The 20,003-nt window shown below is 45.1% G+C and overlaps 1 protein-coding gene across 2 annotated transcripts in view; it reads right to left on the reverse strand.

Moving 5' to 3' along the window:
* Positions 1–20,003, reverse strand: part of rnf10 (ring finger protein 10) — a 55,756-nt gene that overhangs the window by 19,051 nt on the left and 16,702 nt on the right. For both annotated transcript variants that reach the window (XM_072497477.1, XM_072497470.1), the window contains exons 5-7: positions 18,422–18,606; positions 11,423–11,556; positions 127–287 (exon numbers count right to left, since the gene is read on the reverse strand). In XM_072497477.1, coding sequence (XP_072353578.1) covers positions 127–287; positions 11,423–11,556; positions 18,422–18,606 — 480 coding nt within the window. The remainder of the gene's footprint in view (positions 1–126; positions 288–11,422; positions 11,557–18,421; positions 18,607–20,003) is intronic.

Genomic DNA, 20,003 nt, shown 5'->3' on the forward strand with positions numbered 1-20,003 from the left:
TGACCTTTCATTTACAGAAACAATTCTTAATTTTCAATCCTGTTGCATAAAGATAACCTCCAGGGACATTCTACAAATGCATGCAAACACACAATGGTACAGCCTATTAAGACTAGTTTTTTGTACCTTTAGCTCCTGCATTGCAGCTTCAATGAAGCAGGATTCAGGTGTACCTTTTTCCTCTTCATACTGTCGCAACAAAGCTGCTCGCTCTCTCTCTATTACATGTTGCAAAACCTGTTCTGTTGTCGCCAGAAGCAGCTTTGAATATCGGCTGTATTCTTCATCTGATGGAAGGATTCAAATTAAATATCATGGCTCGTGTAGGGAGGAAGTCATTAAAAAATGTCAATTCAATGAAAAACAAAATATCTTATTTACAGATACAGTTCAAAGCTACATCCAGGTCAGCGAAAAATAAATTAACCCAAGTTAGAGTCCCCAGTTTGATCATTTGGACAGGCAACGTACAAGTCCCTGCACACCTAATGATTGGGTTATCGGATACAGATTTATGTGCATCACCTCCCCTTGGTTTCAAGCATAGAAAAAAGATATACAGCACAGGAGGCAGCCGCACACATTGTGTGCACCAGGCAAAAGATCCTTCCAGTCTAATCCCAACTTTCAACTTTTGTTCCATAAATTTGCAGGTTCCAACAAAAGTGCATATCCAATTTTTTTTTTTTTTTTAATTTTTTTTAATTGTTTTTAAACAGAGTTTCTGCTTCTACCACTTTTTTTTAGAAAATATTTTATTGAAGCATTTGTAATTTTCACAGTTTAACACATTTAACATTTCTTAAACAACCTTGTGGGCCAACACATGCAGAAAACAAAAAAAAACAATGTCCCCTACTGCCCTATTCCCTAATTACCTGTCCTTCTCCAACACTGCCATGCCTATTTTCTTACACCCCCCCCCCCCAATCTAAGGACAAACCCCTGAGTTGATCCTCTCAAGGCAAACTTGATTTTTTTCCAGGCTGAGAAATCCTGCCATATTGCTGACCCACACACCCGACTTCGGTGGCTCAGAGTCCCTCCATCCCAGCAAAATCCGTCTCCGGGCCACCAGGGAGGAGAAGGCCAGGACATCGGCCTCCCTGCCCCTCTTGGCCCCCAGATCATCCGATACCCCAAATATTGCCAGTTCTGGACTCAGAGTTACCCTCCCTTCCAGGACTTCTGACATAACGTTTGCAAATGCCTGACAAAATCCCCACAACTTCTGACATGCCCAGAACATATGTACATGATTAGCTGGGCTACCCCTACCGCCCACATCTGTCCTCCACCTCGTCAAAGAACCTGCTCACCCGGGCTACCGTCATGTGGGCCCTGTGGACCACTTTGAACTGGATCAGGCGAAGTCTGGCACAGGACGAGGATGAATTGATACTCTAGGCTTTTCCCCCACTTTTCCATTTCCAGCTCATCCTCCCACTTCACCTCCCTGATCGGGGCCCACTCCATCAACTCCTTGTATATCTCCTAAATCCTCCCCTCTCCAACCCCAGTTTTTGACATTATCCTTATCGGGGGGGGGGATTAGAGGAAAGCTGGGAACCTGCCTTCGTACAAAGTCCCGGACCTGAAGGTGTCAAAACCCATTCCCGCCCGGCAGCTCAAACTCCTCCTCTAGTGCCTTCAAGGTCAGAAAGCTCTCCTGGATAAATAAATCCCCAAATCTCTCGATCTCTGCGGGCTGCCACCTCCTGAAGACCCCATCCAGTCTCCCCGGGACAAAACGGTGATTGTTACAAATTGGAGACCACACTGACGCCCCTTCCAATCCCATGTGCTGCCTCCATTGCCCCCACACCCTTAGGGCTGCCACCACCACAAGGCTTGTAGAGTACCAAGCCGACGAGAATGGCAGGGGCTCCATTAATAGCCTTGCAGGATGCCACTTCCACTCTCTCAGGCCAACCCCTCCCCCACAACCCACTTCCTGACCATCGATATGTTGGCCACCCAGTAATAATTAATAAAGCTCAGGAGGACCAGGCCCCCCTCTCCACAACCCCGCTCCAGGAGTGCCCTAATTACTCTGGGGTTTCCCCAGCCACACAACCTGTAATCGCCACGTTTATTTTCCTAAAAAAGCCTTTGGGACAAAAATCGGATGGCATTGGAAAAAAGAAAAGCCGTCTTGGGAGGACTGTCATCTTCACCGTCTGGACCCTTCCCGCTAGCATCAGCGGGAGCATGTCCCATCTGTGGAAATCCTTTTTCATTTGGTTGACTGCTTTGCTCAGATTTAACTTGTGAAGCTGCCACCAATCCTTGGCCACTTGAATCCCTAAATATCTAAAACTCCCCGCTACCACTTTAAAAGGTAACTCCCTCAGTCTCCTTTCCTGCCCCCGTGCCTGGATCATAAACACCTCGCTCTTTCCCATATTCAACTTGTAGCCTGAAAATCGGCCAAATTCTCAGAGTACCTTCATGATTTCAGTCATCCCAAGGTCTATAACAAAGCAGCAAGTCATCCGCGTAGAGAGAAACCCTGTGCTCCAGCCCCACCCACACACCTGATGCTCTAAGGGCCATTGCTAAAGGCTCTGATGGCCAGGGCAAACAGTAAGGGAGAGAGCAGGTATCCCTACCTTGTCCCTCTCCCGAGATTAAAATATTCTGACCGGGTTCGGTTGGTTCTCACATTTGCCACCAGGGCCTGATATAGCAGCCGAACCCAGTCCACAAATCCCTGCCCGAGCCCAAACCTGCCTAAAATATCCCATAAGTATGTTCACTCCACCCAGTCGAAAGCCTTCTCCACATCCATGGCTATGACCACCTCAGCCTCACACCCCCCTCAGCTGGCATCATTATAACATTAAGAAGCCATCTAATATTAGACGTCAGGTGCCTGCCCTTCACAAATCCCATCTGATCCTGACCTATTACCTCCGGGACACAGTCCTCTATTCTGGTGGCCAAGATCTTTGCCAGTAATTTGGCATCTACATTTAAAAGGGAAATTGGTCTATACGATCCACAGCTCTCCAGGCCCTTGTCTTGCTTCAGGATGAGAGGGATTGATGCCTGTGATAGCATTGGGGGAAACACTCCCAACTCCTTGGATTCATTGAAAGCCTTAACTAACAGCGGCCCCACTAACCCCGAAAACGTTTTATAAAATTCCACTGGGAATCCGTCAAGTCCCGGGGCCTTACCCGATTGCATTGCCCCCAATCCGTCTATCACTTCACCGAGCCCAATTGGGCCCCAAGACTTCCTCCACCAGCTCCTCATCTACTTTTGGGAACTCAAGCCTCTCCAGGAATTGGTTCATTCCCTCCTCCCCCCGCAGGGGGTTCCGACTCAAACGACCATTGAATTCACGAAACAAGTCATTAACCGACCCCGGGTCCCTCACTACTTTCCACCCTCATCCTTAATTTTCCCTATTTCTCTCACCGCCTCCTGCTTCCTCAGCTGATGTGCCAACATCCTGCAAACTCTCCCCATATTCATATATTGCCCCTTTTACCCTCCTCAGCTGTCCCTCTGCCTTGCCTGTGGAAAGGAGCCCAAAATCCATTTGCAGTCTGACGCTCCTTCAGGAGCTCCTCATTCGGAGACTCCTGTCCACATGCAAGATTTCCAGCTCCACCCGTTCAGCCCTTTCCCTATGGGCCCGAATCGCAATATATTCCCCTCTGATGACCGCTTTAAATACCCCCCACACCACCTCTCCCGTGTCGTTGGTTTTTATATACCCCCGAATGGCCTCCCTAACTCGTTCACATATCTTGTGCATCTAGCCTCCACTGTGGGCACTCAGAATTTCCCGTGTTCACTTGTAGGTCTAGCCAACGTGGCGCATGGTCCGATACTACGATTGCCGAATACTCTTGTGCACCACCCCCGCTAACAATGTTTTGTCCAGTATAAAAAAGTTGATCCCCAACCTAGAACTCAACCGGTTCAACCTCGGATCCAAGACAGTGTTAAATCACCCTCCCATAACCAACTGATGCGAGTCGAGGTCCGGGAATTTTTCCCAGCATCTGCCTAACAAACGCGACGTCATCCCAGTTTGGGGCATATATATTCACCAACCCCACTGCCATTCCCTCCAGTTTCCCGCTAACCATAATAAATCTGCCTCCCGGGTCTGTCTCCATTTTCCCCACTCCAACGCCACCCGTTGGTAATCAGGATGGCCACCGCCCTGGTTCTAAAGTCCAATCCTGAATAGAACACTTGTCCGACTGTAGCCATCTGGGATGGCCACTTCCAGAATAAAAAATGAATGCTCGCAATGAATGTAGGGAACTATGGACAATGGACTAAGGGCAGCACGGTAGCATTGTGGATAGCACAATTGCTTCACAGCTCCAGGGTCCCAGGGTCGATTCCGGCTTGGGTCACTGTCTGTGCGGAGTCTGCACGTCCTCCCCGTGTGTGCGTGGGTTTCCTCCGGGTGCTCCGGTTTCCTCCCACAGTCCAAAGATGTGCAGGTTAGGTGGATTGGCTGTGATAAATTGCCCTTAGTGTCCAAAATTGCCCTTAGTGTTGGGTGGGGTTACTGGGTTATGGGGATAGGGTGGTGGTTGTTGACCTTGGGTAGGGTGCTCTTTCCAAGAGCCGGTGCAGGCTCGATGGGCTGAATGGCCTCCTTCTGCACTGTAAATTCTATGTTAGAAAAGCAAGCAGGCACAGAGCCTGTATGCGTATTGGGAAGGCAGCTCCCAGACGGGACTGAAACTGTAGGCCAATTAACATATTGATGGCCCATCTCCAGGAACAAAGGAAAGACACTCAAGCAACCAATACAGCTACAGACATCCTAGCGCCAGTTCCCCAAACCAAAAGCGCAAACAAAGCAAGGCCAACGGCCACCGGCCACCTAAGACACACCCAGCCATCAGGGCACCCACCCCTTTATTGGTCAAGATCAATACCAGTGATCAAGATGCAGCCCAATTAATTGGGGCCAAGTTCAAGGCCCGCCCAAAAGCGCGCGAAGCCCCTCCAGGTATAAGAAGAAACCCCCAAGAGAGAATCGCTCTCTTGGACTTGGCTCTCAAAGCGGAGAGACTCGTCCACCAACTGCACCAGAAGCAAGTCCAAGGTCAACGCTCACTACCAGACGGACGACCTTAGCTGTTCTCATGTACCTCTTCAAACTCAACAACCTCCGATCCGAACAACGGCCATTGTTCCTCTGACTAAGTGGGCACCCGAAGTTAAGTATAGGCGTGAGCATTAGAGATAGTTTAGTTTGTAGCACTGTTGTGCATGAGTAGATCTTACTGTGTGTAAATAAATAATATTGACTTTGAACTAACTAACTGGTTTATTGGCTCTTTGATCGGTATTCGGATTGAACCTTGCGGCGGTATAGAAAGATACCCGGTGACTCTGAAAGTAAACATAATTAGGATTAAGGAAGGCGACCATATTGCCCGCCATACTTATAACCAGATAAACAGAGCAACACGACCCATCCCTTTTTCAGTCTAAATTGATCCCCAGCTTCAATTGAGTCTCCTGTAACATGGCCACGTCCGCCTTTAACTGTCTCATGTGTGCGAACACACAGGCCCTCTCGAACGGCCCATTCAGGCCACGAACATTCCACATAACCATCTGGTCAGGGGGGATCTTGGACCTGTGAGCCCGGTCCACCCCCAACAGTCTGTCAAACGCCTCTGCACTCATCATTTTCTCAAGCATCTTCACAACACACGCACCGGCATCCGATCCTTCCTTTCCCTCTGGCAGACAGACAATCCGAATGTTCTGCCTGCAGGAACGATTCTCCAGATCTTCCACCTTTTCCAGCAACTGCTTTTGCCGATCCCGTAAAATGCCAATTTGCAGTGTCATCCCAATGGACTGCTCCTCTTGTTCCGTCGCTTGCTCCTGTAGCTTTTGGATCAACCGTCCTTGGGCCGTCACTGTCACCTCCATCCGGTCGACATCCTCCATAAATCAAGGCTACCACCTTGGTCAGGTACTCCACATACCCCTCCAGGTACGTAACCAACCGATCCATTGACCATTGAGCCGGTGGGGCCGGACCTAGCTTCTCGACCATTGCAGTCACCAAGCTCAGATCCTCACTTCCAACCAGCTTTTGATTCCTTCTTTTGCGATTACTTTTATGGAGCGTAGTTTAGAGTTCGCCTTCTCCTCCTCTCACTTTTATCCACTTGTTAGAAAGAATTTCCACCAAAATCCAGCTTAAAAGCGGTTTTAAAAAAACACCAGGAGCTGCTAAATGTGCGACCTTTCACAACATGGTCACCACCGGAAGACCTTCTACCACCCTTTCAAACTGAGTTCCAGACTCCCCCTGCCAACAGCTGAATGAAAACTTACTCCACTCCCCTCATCCATTCTGATATTGACCTCCACTAACAGAAAGAGCTCTATCACACCCTGCCCTATTCACTCTATTGAACCCTGCCCTATTCACTCTATCGCACCCTGCCAATCTTGTACACCTTATTTAAATTTCCCCTCATCCTCCTGTTCCAGAGGAAGCCACACTAGCCTACCAAATCTTACCACTCAGCTAAAATGCACTCCTGGAAACATTCTCTTAGAACTGCTCTGTATTCCCTCCTGTGGCAACCACACCCTTACAATAATGTAGTGAGTAGAATTGTGCCCCATAAGCTAGCTTGAAAATGAAATGAAATGAAAATCGCTTATCATCACAAGTAGGCTTCAAATGAAGTTACTGTGAAAAGCCCCTAGTCGCCACATTCCAGCGCCTGTTCAGGGAGGCTGGTACGGGAATTGAACCCGCACTGCTTGGCCTGCTGCAAAAGCGAGATATTTAGCCATGTGCTAAACCAACCCCTAATAATAATCACTTACTGTCACAAGTAGGCTTCAATGAAGTTACTATGAAAGCCCTAGTTGCCACATTCCGGCACCTGTTCGAGGAGGCTGGAACAGGAATTGAACCCACGCTGCTGCTTTTGTTCTGCATTACAAGCCAGCTGTCTTAGCCCACTGTGCTAAACCAGCCCCTAAACAGGTAAAAAAAATTAATTCATGGGATGTGGACATCGCTGCAGAGACCAGCATTTATTGCCCATTCCGAATTGCCCTAAGGTGGTAGTGAGCTGCCTTCTTGAATCGCAACAGCCTACTTGGTTATAGATACACCCAGAGCTGTTGGGGAGAGAGTTCCAGGATTGACAGTGAAGGAATAGCAATAAATTTCCAAGTCAGGATAGTGAGTGGCTTAAGGGGAACCTAGTTGGTGTTCCCATGCAGCTGCTTCCCTTGTCCTTCTAAATTATAGCTGCCATGGGTTTGGAAAATGATGTCTAAAGACTCTTGCCGAGTTCCTGCTGTGCACAGGAGCTGCCTGTTCACTGGTTTGATCAATGGTAAAGTCAACATAGTATGCTGGCTACCAGTGTCAGCAATTGTTTTCACTGTTTTCAACTGCAAAGAACATTCTCCATTAGTGGGCCACACAGTAGCAGTGGTTAGCACAGTTGCTTCACAGCTCCAGGGTCCCAGGTTCCATTCCCGGCTGGGTCACTGTCTGTGCGGAGTCTGCACATTCTCAGTGCCTGCGTGGGTTTCCTCCAGGTGCTTCAGTTTCCTCCCAGTCCAAATATTTGCGGGTTCGGGGTATTGGCCATGTTAAATTGCCCTTAGTGGACAGTATAATGGTTAACGGAGATCAAGGCAGCAGGTTACGTGACAGGTTATTATGTAGAGATATGGGTTCAAAGACAAGGAAAATTAGGAGAAAGGGTAAGGGAAAAATAAATTGCGAAAAGTTACTGATCAAGGTGTTAGGATTCATAACAAAGACATAAAAAACAGCATAAGTGTACTTTACCTGAATGCTCGTAGTATACGAAATAAGGTAAATGAGTTGATGGCGCAAATCATCGTGAATGACTATGATTTAGTGGCCATGACTGAAACATGGTTAAAAGATGGTCACGACTGGGAGTTAAATATCCAAGGGTATCAGACTATACAAAAGGATAGAATGGACGGTAAGGGCGGTGGTGTAGCTTTGTTGTTTAAGGGTGGCATCCGGGCAATAGTAAGGGATGACATTGGTGCTATGGAGGACAAGGTTCAATCAATTTGGGTTGAAATCATGAATAGTAAGGCAAAAAGGACACTGATAGGAGTAGTCTATAGGCCACCAAATAGTAACAGGATGGTAGGGCAGGCAATAAGCAAAGAAATAACGGATGCATGTAGAAATGGTACAGCGGTTATCATGGGAGATTTTAATCTGCATATCGATTGGTTTAACCAGGTTGGTAAAGGCAGCCTTGAGGAGGAGTTTATAGAATGTGCCCAGGATAATTTCCTGGAACAGTATGTAATGGAACCTACAAGGGAACAAGCGGTCCTAGATCTGGCCTGTGTAATGAGGCAGGATTGATTAATGATCTCATAGTTCGGGATCCTCTTGGAAGGAGCGACCACAATATGGTGGAATTTAAAATACAGTTGGAGGATGACAAGGTAAAATCAAACACTAGTGTTTTGTGCTTAAACAAAGGCGATTACAATGGGATGAGAGAAGAACTAGCTAAGATAGACTTCATGGTGAAGCAGTTGAGGAACAGTGGAGAACCTTCCGAGCGATCTTTCAGTGTTCAGAAAAGGTTCATACCGACAAAGAAAGAAAGACGGTAGAAAGGGGAAAAATCAACCGTGGGTATCTAAGGAGGTGAGGGAGTGTATCAAATTGAAGGAAAAAACATACAAAGTGGCAAAAATTAGTGGGAGACTAGAGGACTAGGAAGTCTTTAGGAGACAACAGAAAGCTACTAAAAAAGCCATAAAGAAGAGTAAGGTAGACTATGAAAGTAAACTGGCTCAGAACATAAAAGCAGATAGTAAAAGCTTCTACAAATATATAAGACAAAAGAGTGGCTAAGGTAAATATTGGTCCTTTGGAAGATGAGAAGGGAAATTTAATAATAGGAGACGGGAAAATGGCTGAGGAGCTGAACAGGTTTTTTGGGTCAGTCTTCACAGTGGAAGACACAAATAACATGCCAGTGACTGATGGAAATAAGGATATGATAGGCGAGGACCTTGAGATGATTGTAATCACTAAGGAGGCAGTATTGGGCAAGCTAATGGGGCTAAAGGTAGACAAGTCTCCTGGCCCTGATGGGATGCATTGCAGAGTTTTAAAAGAGATGGCTAGGGAAATTGTAAACGCACGAGTGATAATTTATCAAAATTCACTAGACTCTGGGGTGGTCCCAGAGGATTGGAAAGTAGCAAACGTGACACGACTGTTTAAAAAAGGTCGGCAGAAAACAGGTAATTATAGGCCGGTAAGCTTAACTTCGGTTGTAGGGAAAATGCTGGAATCTATCATTCAGGAGGAAATAGCGGGGCACCTGGAGGGAAATTGTCCCATTGGGCAGACGCAGCATGGGTTCACAAAGGGTAGGTCGTGTCTGACTAATTTGGTAGAATTTTTTGAGGACGTTACCAGTGCAGTAGAAAGCGGGGAGCCAATGGATGTGGTATATCTGGATTTCCAGAAAGCTTTTGACAAGGTGCCACACAAAAGGTTGCTGCATAAACTAAAGATGCATGGCATTGAGGGTAAAGTGGTAGCATGGGTAGAGGATTGGTTAACTAACAGAAAGCAGAGAGTGGGGATAAATGGGTGTTTCTCTGGTTGGCAACCTGTAACTAGTGGGGTCCCTCAAGGATCAGTGTTGGGCCCGCAGTTGTTCACAATTTACATAGATGATTTGGAGTTAGGGACCAAGTGCAATGTGTCAAAGTTTGCAGACGACACTAAGATGAGTGGTAAAGCAAAAAGTGCAGAGGATACCGGAAGTCTGCAGAAGGATTTGGATAGGTTAGGTGAATGGGCTAGAGTCTGGCAGATGGAATTCAATGTTGCCAAGTGTGAGGCTATCCATTTTGGGAGGAATAACAGCAGAATGGATTATTATTTAAATGGCAAGATGTTAAAACATGCTGCTGTGCAGAGGGACCTGGCTGTGCTGGTGCACGAGTTGCAAAAAGTTGGTGTGCAGGTGCAACAGGTGATTAAGAAGGCTAATCGAGTTTTTGTCTTTCATTGCTAGAGTTCAAGACTAGTGAGGTTATGCTGCAATTGTATAGGGTGTTGGTGAGGCCACATCTGGAGTATTGTGTTCAGTTTTGGTCTCCTTACCCGAGAAAGGACATATTGGCACTGGAGGGAGTGCAGAGGAGATTCACTAGGTTGATCCCAGAGTTGAGGGGATTAGATTATGACGAGAGGTTGAGTAGACTGGGACTGTACTTTAATTGGAGTTTAGAAGGATGCGGGGGGATCTTATTGAGACATATAAAATTATGAAGGGAATAGATAGGATAGATGCGGGCAGGTTGTTTCCACTGGTCGGGGAAAGCAGAACTAGGGGGCATAGCCTCAAAATAAGGGGAGGTAGATTTAGGACGGAGTGTAGGAGGAACTTCTTCACCCAAAGGGTTGTGAATCTCTGGAATTCCTTGCCCAGTGAAGCAGCTGAGGCTCCTTCTTTAAACGTTTTTAAGAAAAAGATAGATGCCTTTCTAAAGAATAAAGGGATTCGGGGATATGGTGTACGGGCCGGAGAGTGGAGCTGAGTCCACAAAGATCAGCCATGATCTCATTAAATGGCGGAGCAGGCTCGAGGGGCCAGATGGCCTACTCCTGTTCCTAGTTCTTATGTTCGTACTGGAAAATGGGATCAGTATAGATAGGTGCAGACACTGGGCCTCATGCTGTGTTGTAAAATTCGATTGAGTACAAGAATAGAAGATGATTTTGCAATTCTACAGGAATGTTGGACAATATCAATGCAGACAGTGCAGCAACCAGCTCAAATCACATGAATAGAAGTAACATGCAAAAGCAGGCACAACTCTCAATTGTCTCCCACATCACCAAATTATCACTAAATGTTAAGACAAATGAGGTTCCACCGTAGGACACAAGCACATCTAAAGTTACAGAAATTTCAGCACAGTAACAAACCTATGGTAAAATGCTGATTAAAAGATAATTTTCTAGTCCAAAAATAGGCCAACTCAAAGTTCGTCAGAACCTTTTGCTTTGAATTCCACTTTTGAACTACAAAATAGTTCTGGCAATGGCGATTAAAACCTACATTACATCTGCCATTCAAACACTTCATACGAATTACTTTGAAATACAGTAATCTTTATGTAGGCACTGCAATACTTTAGAATGAAGGATTTTCAACATTTAGTCAAATGATAGTTTGTACAGACCTACATGTCTGGCACACATTGGAGGTGGAGGATGCACAGAAAAACCTTTCTGCTCCTTCCCAACCATCAATTCTGTAAACAATTTGGATGACCTGCCCTACTGTGCAATACACTTTTCCAAAGAGGGTGCTGAATTAACAAACAATGAGCCAAGAGAATCAATATTTCCACTCACCTCCCAAGTAAATTGGTTCAACTTTCGTCCACATGGATTTGGGTAAAGCCATCAGGACACCCTTCTCCCTACGCATCAGCTGCATGGTGATAATATCCTCCACACTGTACTGATGAGTCTCCATGGCAACAACGCTGAAAAAAAATACTTTGATTAAACTCTCCACGATCAATGAAGTCTTCCAAACATCACATTTACAGGGATCTTTCTGGGGTGTAAAATTGAACTAATTTGGAACGGCAAGGATTTAAGATGAGTGGCAGGAGACGAGACTCGCATCCACAATTTTAGCATTATAACATATTGAGGTCAGCTCTTGCAGAGCCTCAATAATACAACTGCCCAGGCCACCTTATGGTTGACTGGGTAGCCAAACATCTGCAAGCATGGCCTTAAATCAACTGATGACAATACCAAGAACTGAAGAAGCCATAACAGAAATACTGAAAAGGAAAAGATACTAAAAAAAATGTTTTATCCTAGTACTGGCCAACAACTTATAAATAAATAGAACACACTTCCTTTTCTCAGACACCAATGTTTTGGTGAAAGCAGCAACAGCCAAATTCACTGCACCATAGTTGGCTCTCCTGCACAGGGGAGGAGTAAAAGTGGGCACACAATAGTTACAAGGGATGCAATTTTAAGGAGGACAGGAGCTTCTGCAGCCACAAACAATAGTATGTTGCCACCCTGATGCTAGGGCCAGTGATATCTCAAGAGTGGCTGCAGGACATTCTGAAGGGGCCAGGTGAATGGCCAGTGGTTATGGTACACACTGGTACAAACGACACAAGTAAAAAAAGTTGAAAAGTAGGACCTCAAGGTTGTGATCTCTGGATTACTACCAGTGCCATGTGCTAGTCAGGGCAGAAATAGCAGGATCTATCAGATGAATACATGGCGGAAGTGTGTGTGACAGGGAGGGTTTCAGATTCCTGGGGCATGGGGACGGGTTCTGGGAGAGGTGGGACTACAACAGACCGGACAGTTTATATCTGGGCAGAACCAGCACTGGTGTCCTTGGGGGAAGGTATTGCTAGAGTGGGTGGGCAAATGAAAATGGCAGGGGAGTGGGAACCTATGCAAGAAGTCAGAGGGGAGGAAACTGATTAGAACAAAAGACAGAAGGGGAATAAGAAAAGTGATAGGCAGAGAAGGGCCAGAATCAAACAGGGCCTCGTGAAAAATAATGGGAAAGGGACAAGTCACATTATAAAGACAAGCTTCACAGCTTTGTCCCTTACTGTGAATAACGTGGATTAATTAATCATGCAAATAGATGTAAACAAGTATGATATGCTGCAGGGTGACCAGGGATGGGAACTGTAGATCCTGGGGTATTCAGTATTTAGGAAGGACAAGCAAAAAGGAAAAGGCAGTGGGGAAGCATTGTTGGTTAAAGAGGAAGTTAACACAATAGTGAGCAAGGATGTTAGTTCAGGCGATGGGAAATCTGTATGGGTAGAGCTGAGGAACACCATGGGGCAAAAAACATGAGCGGGGGTTATATATACTCCCAAACCTAGTGATGTTGAGATTGGCATTAAACAGGAAATGCATACAATAAAGGTACATTTGTAATTATGGGTGACTTTAATCTGCATATAGATTGGGGAATCAAATTAGCAACAATGCTAGAGGAGGAATTTCTGGAGTGTACACATGATGGTTTTCTGGGCCAATACATTGAGGAACCAACCAGAGACCAGGCCATCCTAGACTGGGTACTGTGTAATGAGAAAAAGATAATTGGGGATCTAGCTGTGCAAGGCCCCTTGGGGATGGGTGTCAAGATGGAGAGTGATGTCGTTGATGGAAACTGGGATCCTGAATCTTAATAAAGGAAACTACAATGGTATGAGGCACGAGTTGGCTATGCTGAATTGAGAAATATTAAAGGGATGACAGTGGATAGGCAATGGCAAACATTCAACGGGTGACTGCAACAAATGTATTAGTAGGGAAATTGTGTTGGGGAAATTGGTGGGATTGAAAGCCAATAAATCCCCAGGGTCTGATAATGTCCATCCCAGAGTACTTCAGAAAGTGGCCCTGGAAATAGTGGATGCATTGGTGGTCACCTTCCAGAAAAACTCTGGAACAGATTGGAGGGTAGCTAATATAATACACTATGTTAGGGGCTGTTTAGCACAGGGCTAAATCGCTGGCTTTGAAAGCAGACCCAGGCAGGCCAGCAGCACGGTTCAATTCCCGTAACAGCCTCCCCGAACAGGCGCCGGAATGTGGCGACTAGGGGCTTTTCATAGTAACTTCATTTGAAGCCTACTTGTGACAATAAGCGATTTTCATTTCACCTCCATGTAAGGAGGCAGAGAGAGAAACGGGGAACTATAGGCCTGTCAGCCTGACATCAGTGATGGGGGAAATTCTACCGCCCATTACAAAAGATTTAATGGCAGAGCACTTGGAAAACAGTGGCTGAATCAGTCAGCATGGAATTACAAAGGGAAATCATGCTTGACAAATCTACTGGAATTCTTAGAGGATGTAACTAGTAGAGTTGGTGAGAGGGTGCCAGCGAATGTGATTTATTTGGACTTTCAGCAGGTTTTCTACAAGGTCCCACACATGAGACTACCATGTCAAATTAAAGCACATGGGATTGGGGGTAATGTATTGAGATGGAGCGAAAACTGGTTGGCAGACAGGAACAGGCAGTGACTAGTGGGGTACTGCAGGAATTGTGCATTTTTGGTCTCCTTATTAGTGGAAGGATGTCCTTGCTATAGAGGGAGCCCATCAAAGGTTTACCAGACTGATTCCTGGGGTGGTGGGACTGACATACAAGGAGAATAGTCAGTTAGGATTATATTTGCTGGTGTTCAGAAGAATTAAGAGATCTCATAGAAATAAAAGAACAGTACAGCACAGGAACAGGCCCCTCGGCCCTCCAGGCCTGCACCGATCACATGTCCTATCCAGACCACCGCCTGTGTCCCCCTTTATGAATACCGATGCAAAGTACTTATTAAGGATCTCACCTACTTCCTTTGGTTCTACGCATAATTGCCCTCCTTCGCCCTTAAGTGGACCAACTCTTTCTCCAGCTACCCTCTTGTTGCTAATATACATATAAAATGCCTTGGGATTCTCCTTAATCCTGTCTGCCAAGGACATTTCATGACTCCTTTTTGCCCTCCTAACTCCCCGTTTGAGTGAGCTCTTTTCTACTTTCCCTGTATTCTTCAAGTGCTTCATCTGGTTTTTAGTTGTCTAGACCTCATGTATGCATCCCTTTTCTTTTTGACTAGATTCTCAATTTCCCTGGACATCCACGGTTCCAGAATCCTGCCTTTCCTTTTCATCGGCACACGCCCATCCTGCACTCCCGTCAACTACTTGAGACTCCCACGTGCCAAATGTGGATTTACCCGCAAACTGTCTCTCCCAAACAACAATGTCTAGATCCGGCCTAATCTGGTCGTAGTTAGCCTTCCCCCAATTTTAGCACGTTAACCCTAGGGCAACACTCATCCTTTTCCATGAATATCTGAAAGCTTACGGAATTGTGATTACTGTCCAACACATGTTTCACCACTGCAACTTTGATGACCTGGCCGGGCCCGTTCCCTAGTACTAGTATAGCCCCCTCTCTAGTCGGTCTACCCACATGTTGTTCCAAAAAACCTTCCTAGGCGCACTTAAATTCCTCACCATCCGGACACGTAGCCCTAAAGGATTTCCAGTCAATATAAGGAAAATTAAAGTCTCCACCTATAACAATCATATTATTTCTACATCTATCCAGAATCTGCTTACATATCTCTTCAACTGTCCCATGGGCTGCCGGGAGACCTGTAGTACACTCCCATCATAGTGACCACCCCCTTCCTGTTTCTGTTCTATCCAGTGTCTCGTTACTTGATTCTTCCAAGGTGTCCTCCTTCCTTACAGCTGTAATATGTTCTCTAACCAGCATTTCCACTCTCCCACCTCTTACCTTCCCCTCCATCTCGTCTAAAACACCTTTATTCCGGGATATTTAGCTGTCCACCGAGTTAGACCTCCCCGTGCCTGCCCCTCCTCCTAGCCAGCCTGACCCGGGTACCTACCACACCCCCACCCCACAGCCACATTTGTTTAAACCCACCCGAACCATACTAGCAAACCTCCCAGCAAGAATATTGGTGCCCCTCCAGTACAGATGTAACTCATCCTTTTCACAGTAACTTCACTGCAGTGTTAATGCAAGCCTACTTGTGACAATAATAAAGATTATAATAATACAGGCCCCACATCTTCCCTGGAAGACATCCCAGTTCTTTAGCCACATATTCAGCTGTACTATCCATGTTCCTAGCCTCACTAGCATGTGGCAAGGAGTGTAATCCTGAAATTACCACCCTGTAGATCCTGCTTTTTGTTCTTCTACCAACTCCCTAAATTGTCACTGCAAGACCTCACTACTCTTTCTACCTAAATTATTTGTGCCAATGTGCACAATGACCTGTCTGATTTCCCTCATCTTAGGATGCTTTGTACCCGCTCAGAAAATTCTAATAGCAGTAGACAGGGGAGATGCAAGAAGGATGTTCCCGATGGTGGAACAGGTCCCCCATCCTTTTAATACCTGCCCTATGCCAGCTTTGAAACCCTCCAGCTTTGAAACCCTCCGTCTATCTTGCCCGGGACAAATCAGTGATTGTTGCAGCTTTGAAACCCTCCGTCTATCTTGCCCGGGACAAATCTGTGATTGTTGCGTATCTGGGTCCAAACTGAGGCTCCCTCCACTCCCGTGTCTTCTCTACTGACCCCAGATCCTTAATGCCGCCGCCACCACCGCACTTGAGGAGTAGCACGCCGGCGAGAATGGCAGAGGTGCCGTTACAAGTGCCCCTAAGCTGGTGCCTTTGCATGAGGCCGTCTCTAACCACTCGTGTACTTTCAACCGTTAATGCTGTACGTAGAGTCCTTGGGACAGATATGGCAATAATAAAAATATAACTCAAATATCACAACTTGAAAAGTGCAGTGTGGAAAATGCACAGAAACATTTCAAATCAAATTCACATCAAAGCTCTAAAACCTAGGACTTGGCTCCTCACTCTGCAACTGGATCCTTGACTTTCTGACCCATAGGCCACAATCGGTAAGAATAAACACCTCCTCCACGATAGTTCTCAACACAAGGCTGAGTACTTAGCCCCCTACTATGTTCCCTATACACACACGACTGCGTGTCAAAATTTGGCTCCATTTCCATTTATAGGTTTGCTGACGACACAACCGTAGTGGGTTGGATCTCGAAGAACGTCGAGTCAGGATACAGGAGGAAGATAGAGAACATAGTGGAGTGGTGTAACGACAACAATCTCTCCCTTAATGCCAGTAAAACTAAAGAGCTGGTCATTGACTTCAAGAAGCAAAGTATTGTGCACACCCATCTGCATCAATAGCTACGACCAAGAAAGCACAACAGCGCCCATACTTCCTCGGAAACTAAGGAAATTCTGCATGTCCACATTGACTCTTACTACAGGTGAACCATAGAAAGCATCCTATCTGGCTGCATCTCAGCCTAGTATGGCAACTGCTCGGCCCAAGACCGTAAGGAGCTTCAGAGTCGTAAACACCACCCAGTCCATCACATGAACCCACCACCCATCCATTGACTCCATCTACACCTCCCGCTGCCTTGGGAAAGCGGGCAACACAATCAAAGACCCCTCCCACCCAGCTTACTCACTCTTCCAACTTCTTCCATTGGGCAGGAGATACAAGATTCTGAGAACATGCTCGAGCAGGTTCAAAAACAGCTTCTTCCCCGCTGTTACCAGACTCCTAAATGACCCTCTTATGGGTTGATCTGATTAATACCACACTCCTGTATGCTTCACGCAATTCATGTGTCTATGTATTTACATTGTGTACCTGGTGTTACCCTATTACGTACTTTCTGTTCATGACTAAATGATCTGCTGCACACAGAAATACTTTTCACTGTACCTTGGTACATGTGACAATAAACAAATCCAATCAGCCTCAAGAGATTACAATCCAATGCTATGGTTCTGACATTATAAATGAACCATAGATTAGCAAAGAGTGCTTACTAACAGCATATTTCACTAGCTCACTATTGTTATTCATAATAGCACAAGATGAACAGAGATTACAACCGCTGTTTCAATGAAGTCTGCTACACGAATTGCTTCATGCATGGTCCCCATTCACTCTTCCCCACACAACAATATTAATTTCCAGAGATTGAAAAAACCCGCTCTTGCATCAAGATGTTTACTCAAATCACATTGTAATGATCTATGACTTGTGTGAACTAAGCAAGCAATTAGTGAGTTGTTTTAAACTGCATCATATTGAAACTATCTACCAATTTTACTGGTCAAAAGTTAGAATTTCAGATTTAAGTAGCTCTAACCAAGTAAATTCCCATTTGATCTTTAGAACAATTTTCAATTAGCATAGAACATTACAGCGCAGTACAGGCCCTACGGCCCTCGATGTTGCGCCGACCTGTGAAACCATATCTTTTTTCATAATGCTGGAGGGAAGAAAATCATCACATCTAAGTAGGGTTTAACAGTTCATTTAGCATTATATTGCACTACTGGTTATTCTGAAAAGACAAATTCTTAGACTTAAAACTACTTTGCAAACATTACACAAACAATTCTTTTATTAAAAATTTAGAGTACCCAATTAATTTTTTCCAATTAAGGGGCAATTTAGCACGACCAATTCACCTACCCTGCACATCTTTGGGTTGTGGGGGCAAAACCCACGCAAACACGGGGAGAATGTGTAAACTCCACATGGACAGTGACCCGGGGTTGGGATCGAACCAGTTTCTTGGCGCCGTGAGGCAATAGTGCTAACCACTGTGCCACCGTGCTGCCATATTACACAAACAATTCTAACAAATATTTTGACAAGGCACATTTTCCTAATACAAGATTTGTTTGCAAATAGAAGAGAACCAAAACTATATTGCTTGAAAGCATTTCTAATTCTCACCTCTTGAGGTCTATTTTATGTACAGCCTCATAACAGATGGGGCATTTCCCCCACGTTTTCTCACTGAGGGAGAGATAGTGGAGAATACAAGCCCAACAGTAGATGTGCCCACAGCGAGTTATCTTTGCAGCAGAGGGAGGATACAAGCAGATTGGACACGAAGGAACTTCATGACTACAAATGCGCTAGAAAATAAAAACACTTCAGTAATCTTAATCAGAGAACAGATCAAGAACAGATCAATTTTGACCCTACAAAGAAACAAAGCCTGGTAATGTCAGAAAACACTTCAACAAAGGGTAATGGACATCTTATATTCTTCAGTATATCTTGTATTCTCTTTTCTCTCGTGTACTAGCTCATTTCACTTTTCAAAGCATCCAATCACTTCCTGTGTAGCAAGTTCCACTTGCCTATTTATTAACTACAAGTGGAAACATTCTCTTTGCATTCACTCCTATCCAACCCTTTCAGTCTATAAACTGAAAAGCCCCAATTTGTTTAAGCTTGCCAAATAGCTGTACTTGCTCAGTTGTTTTAAATCCTGTTTACACTCTCCAGTGCCAAAGTCTTTTTGTAGTATGAAGCTTAGAACTATGCACAATACTCAGTGTGATCTGAGCAGGTTCCTATAAGATGTTAATTTCACTACATCGAATCCATAGAAATAATCAGTGAGGTTATAATTTTTAATTATTTCACTTTTGCAGTTTTTAATTATTTGCTCACCTGTATCCCTAGAATTCCTTTGCTGCTTTACTCCATTTAGTTTGTTTTCTGAGGTGCCAATATTGCTGCTATTTTCTCTATCACAAAGCTGCTCAAATTCTGCGTTGTACATTAGGTTCTAGATCCAGCTAATTCAAGACCGTCTCCAAAGCGAGAAGCTTTGATAAACCTAATCTGCCCTCTTCAAGTAAATTCAATCAATTGCTTAGCTTTTATCTGAACTTAGAATAATAATCACTTATTGTCACAAGTAGACTTCAATCAAGTTACTGTGAAAAGCCCCTAGTCGCCACATTCCGGCACCTGTTCGGGGAGGTCAGAATGAGAATTGAACACGCGCTGCTGCATTAAAAGCCAACTGTTTAGCCCACTGTGCTAAACCAGCCCCTTGCACTTGCAACTGACACATATGGTGGGAGTACAAGAAAATGTAATGGGGGAGAGCAACAGATATGCAGTGAAGTATCAGATGGATTAGGATTAAATCACTAACACAATAGTAATTTAGAACCTCTAATTAACATCCAAATCCAGAGGAATGCAGGCAAATATGATTTAACTCGACACAGAAATTTCTGAATCATGGGCAATGGAAGATCTTTATGGATCATGGGCAATGCAGAAAGCAGGTTTACTGAAACAGAGAATTGCTTCCTCAAAGTATATTCTTAAATGGTTATAAAGGGTTCAATAAGAATTTCAATTTTAAACGCCTGTTGTGTTTTCTGCTCTCTGTAGCCATCTGGGATGGCCACTTACAACCAGGAACAAAGAAGCTCGCAAAGCATAGCGGGTAAAATGGACAATGCGAGATTCAGGCAGGCTCAGAGCCTGAAATGTACATTTGCGAGTG

The sequence above is a fragment of the Scyliorhinus torazame genome, chromosome 1 (genome assembly GCF_047496885.1).
Source record: "Scyliorhinus torazame isolate Kashiwa2021f chromosome 1, sScyTor2.1, whole genome shotgun sequence".
Classification (NCBI taxonomy): Eukaryota; Metazoa; Chordata; class Chondrichthyes; order Carcharhiniformes; family Scyliorhinidae; genus Scyliorhinus; species Scyliorhinus torazame.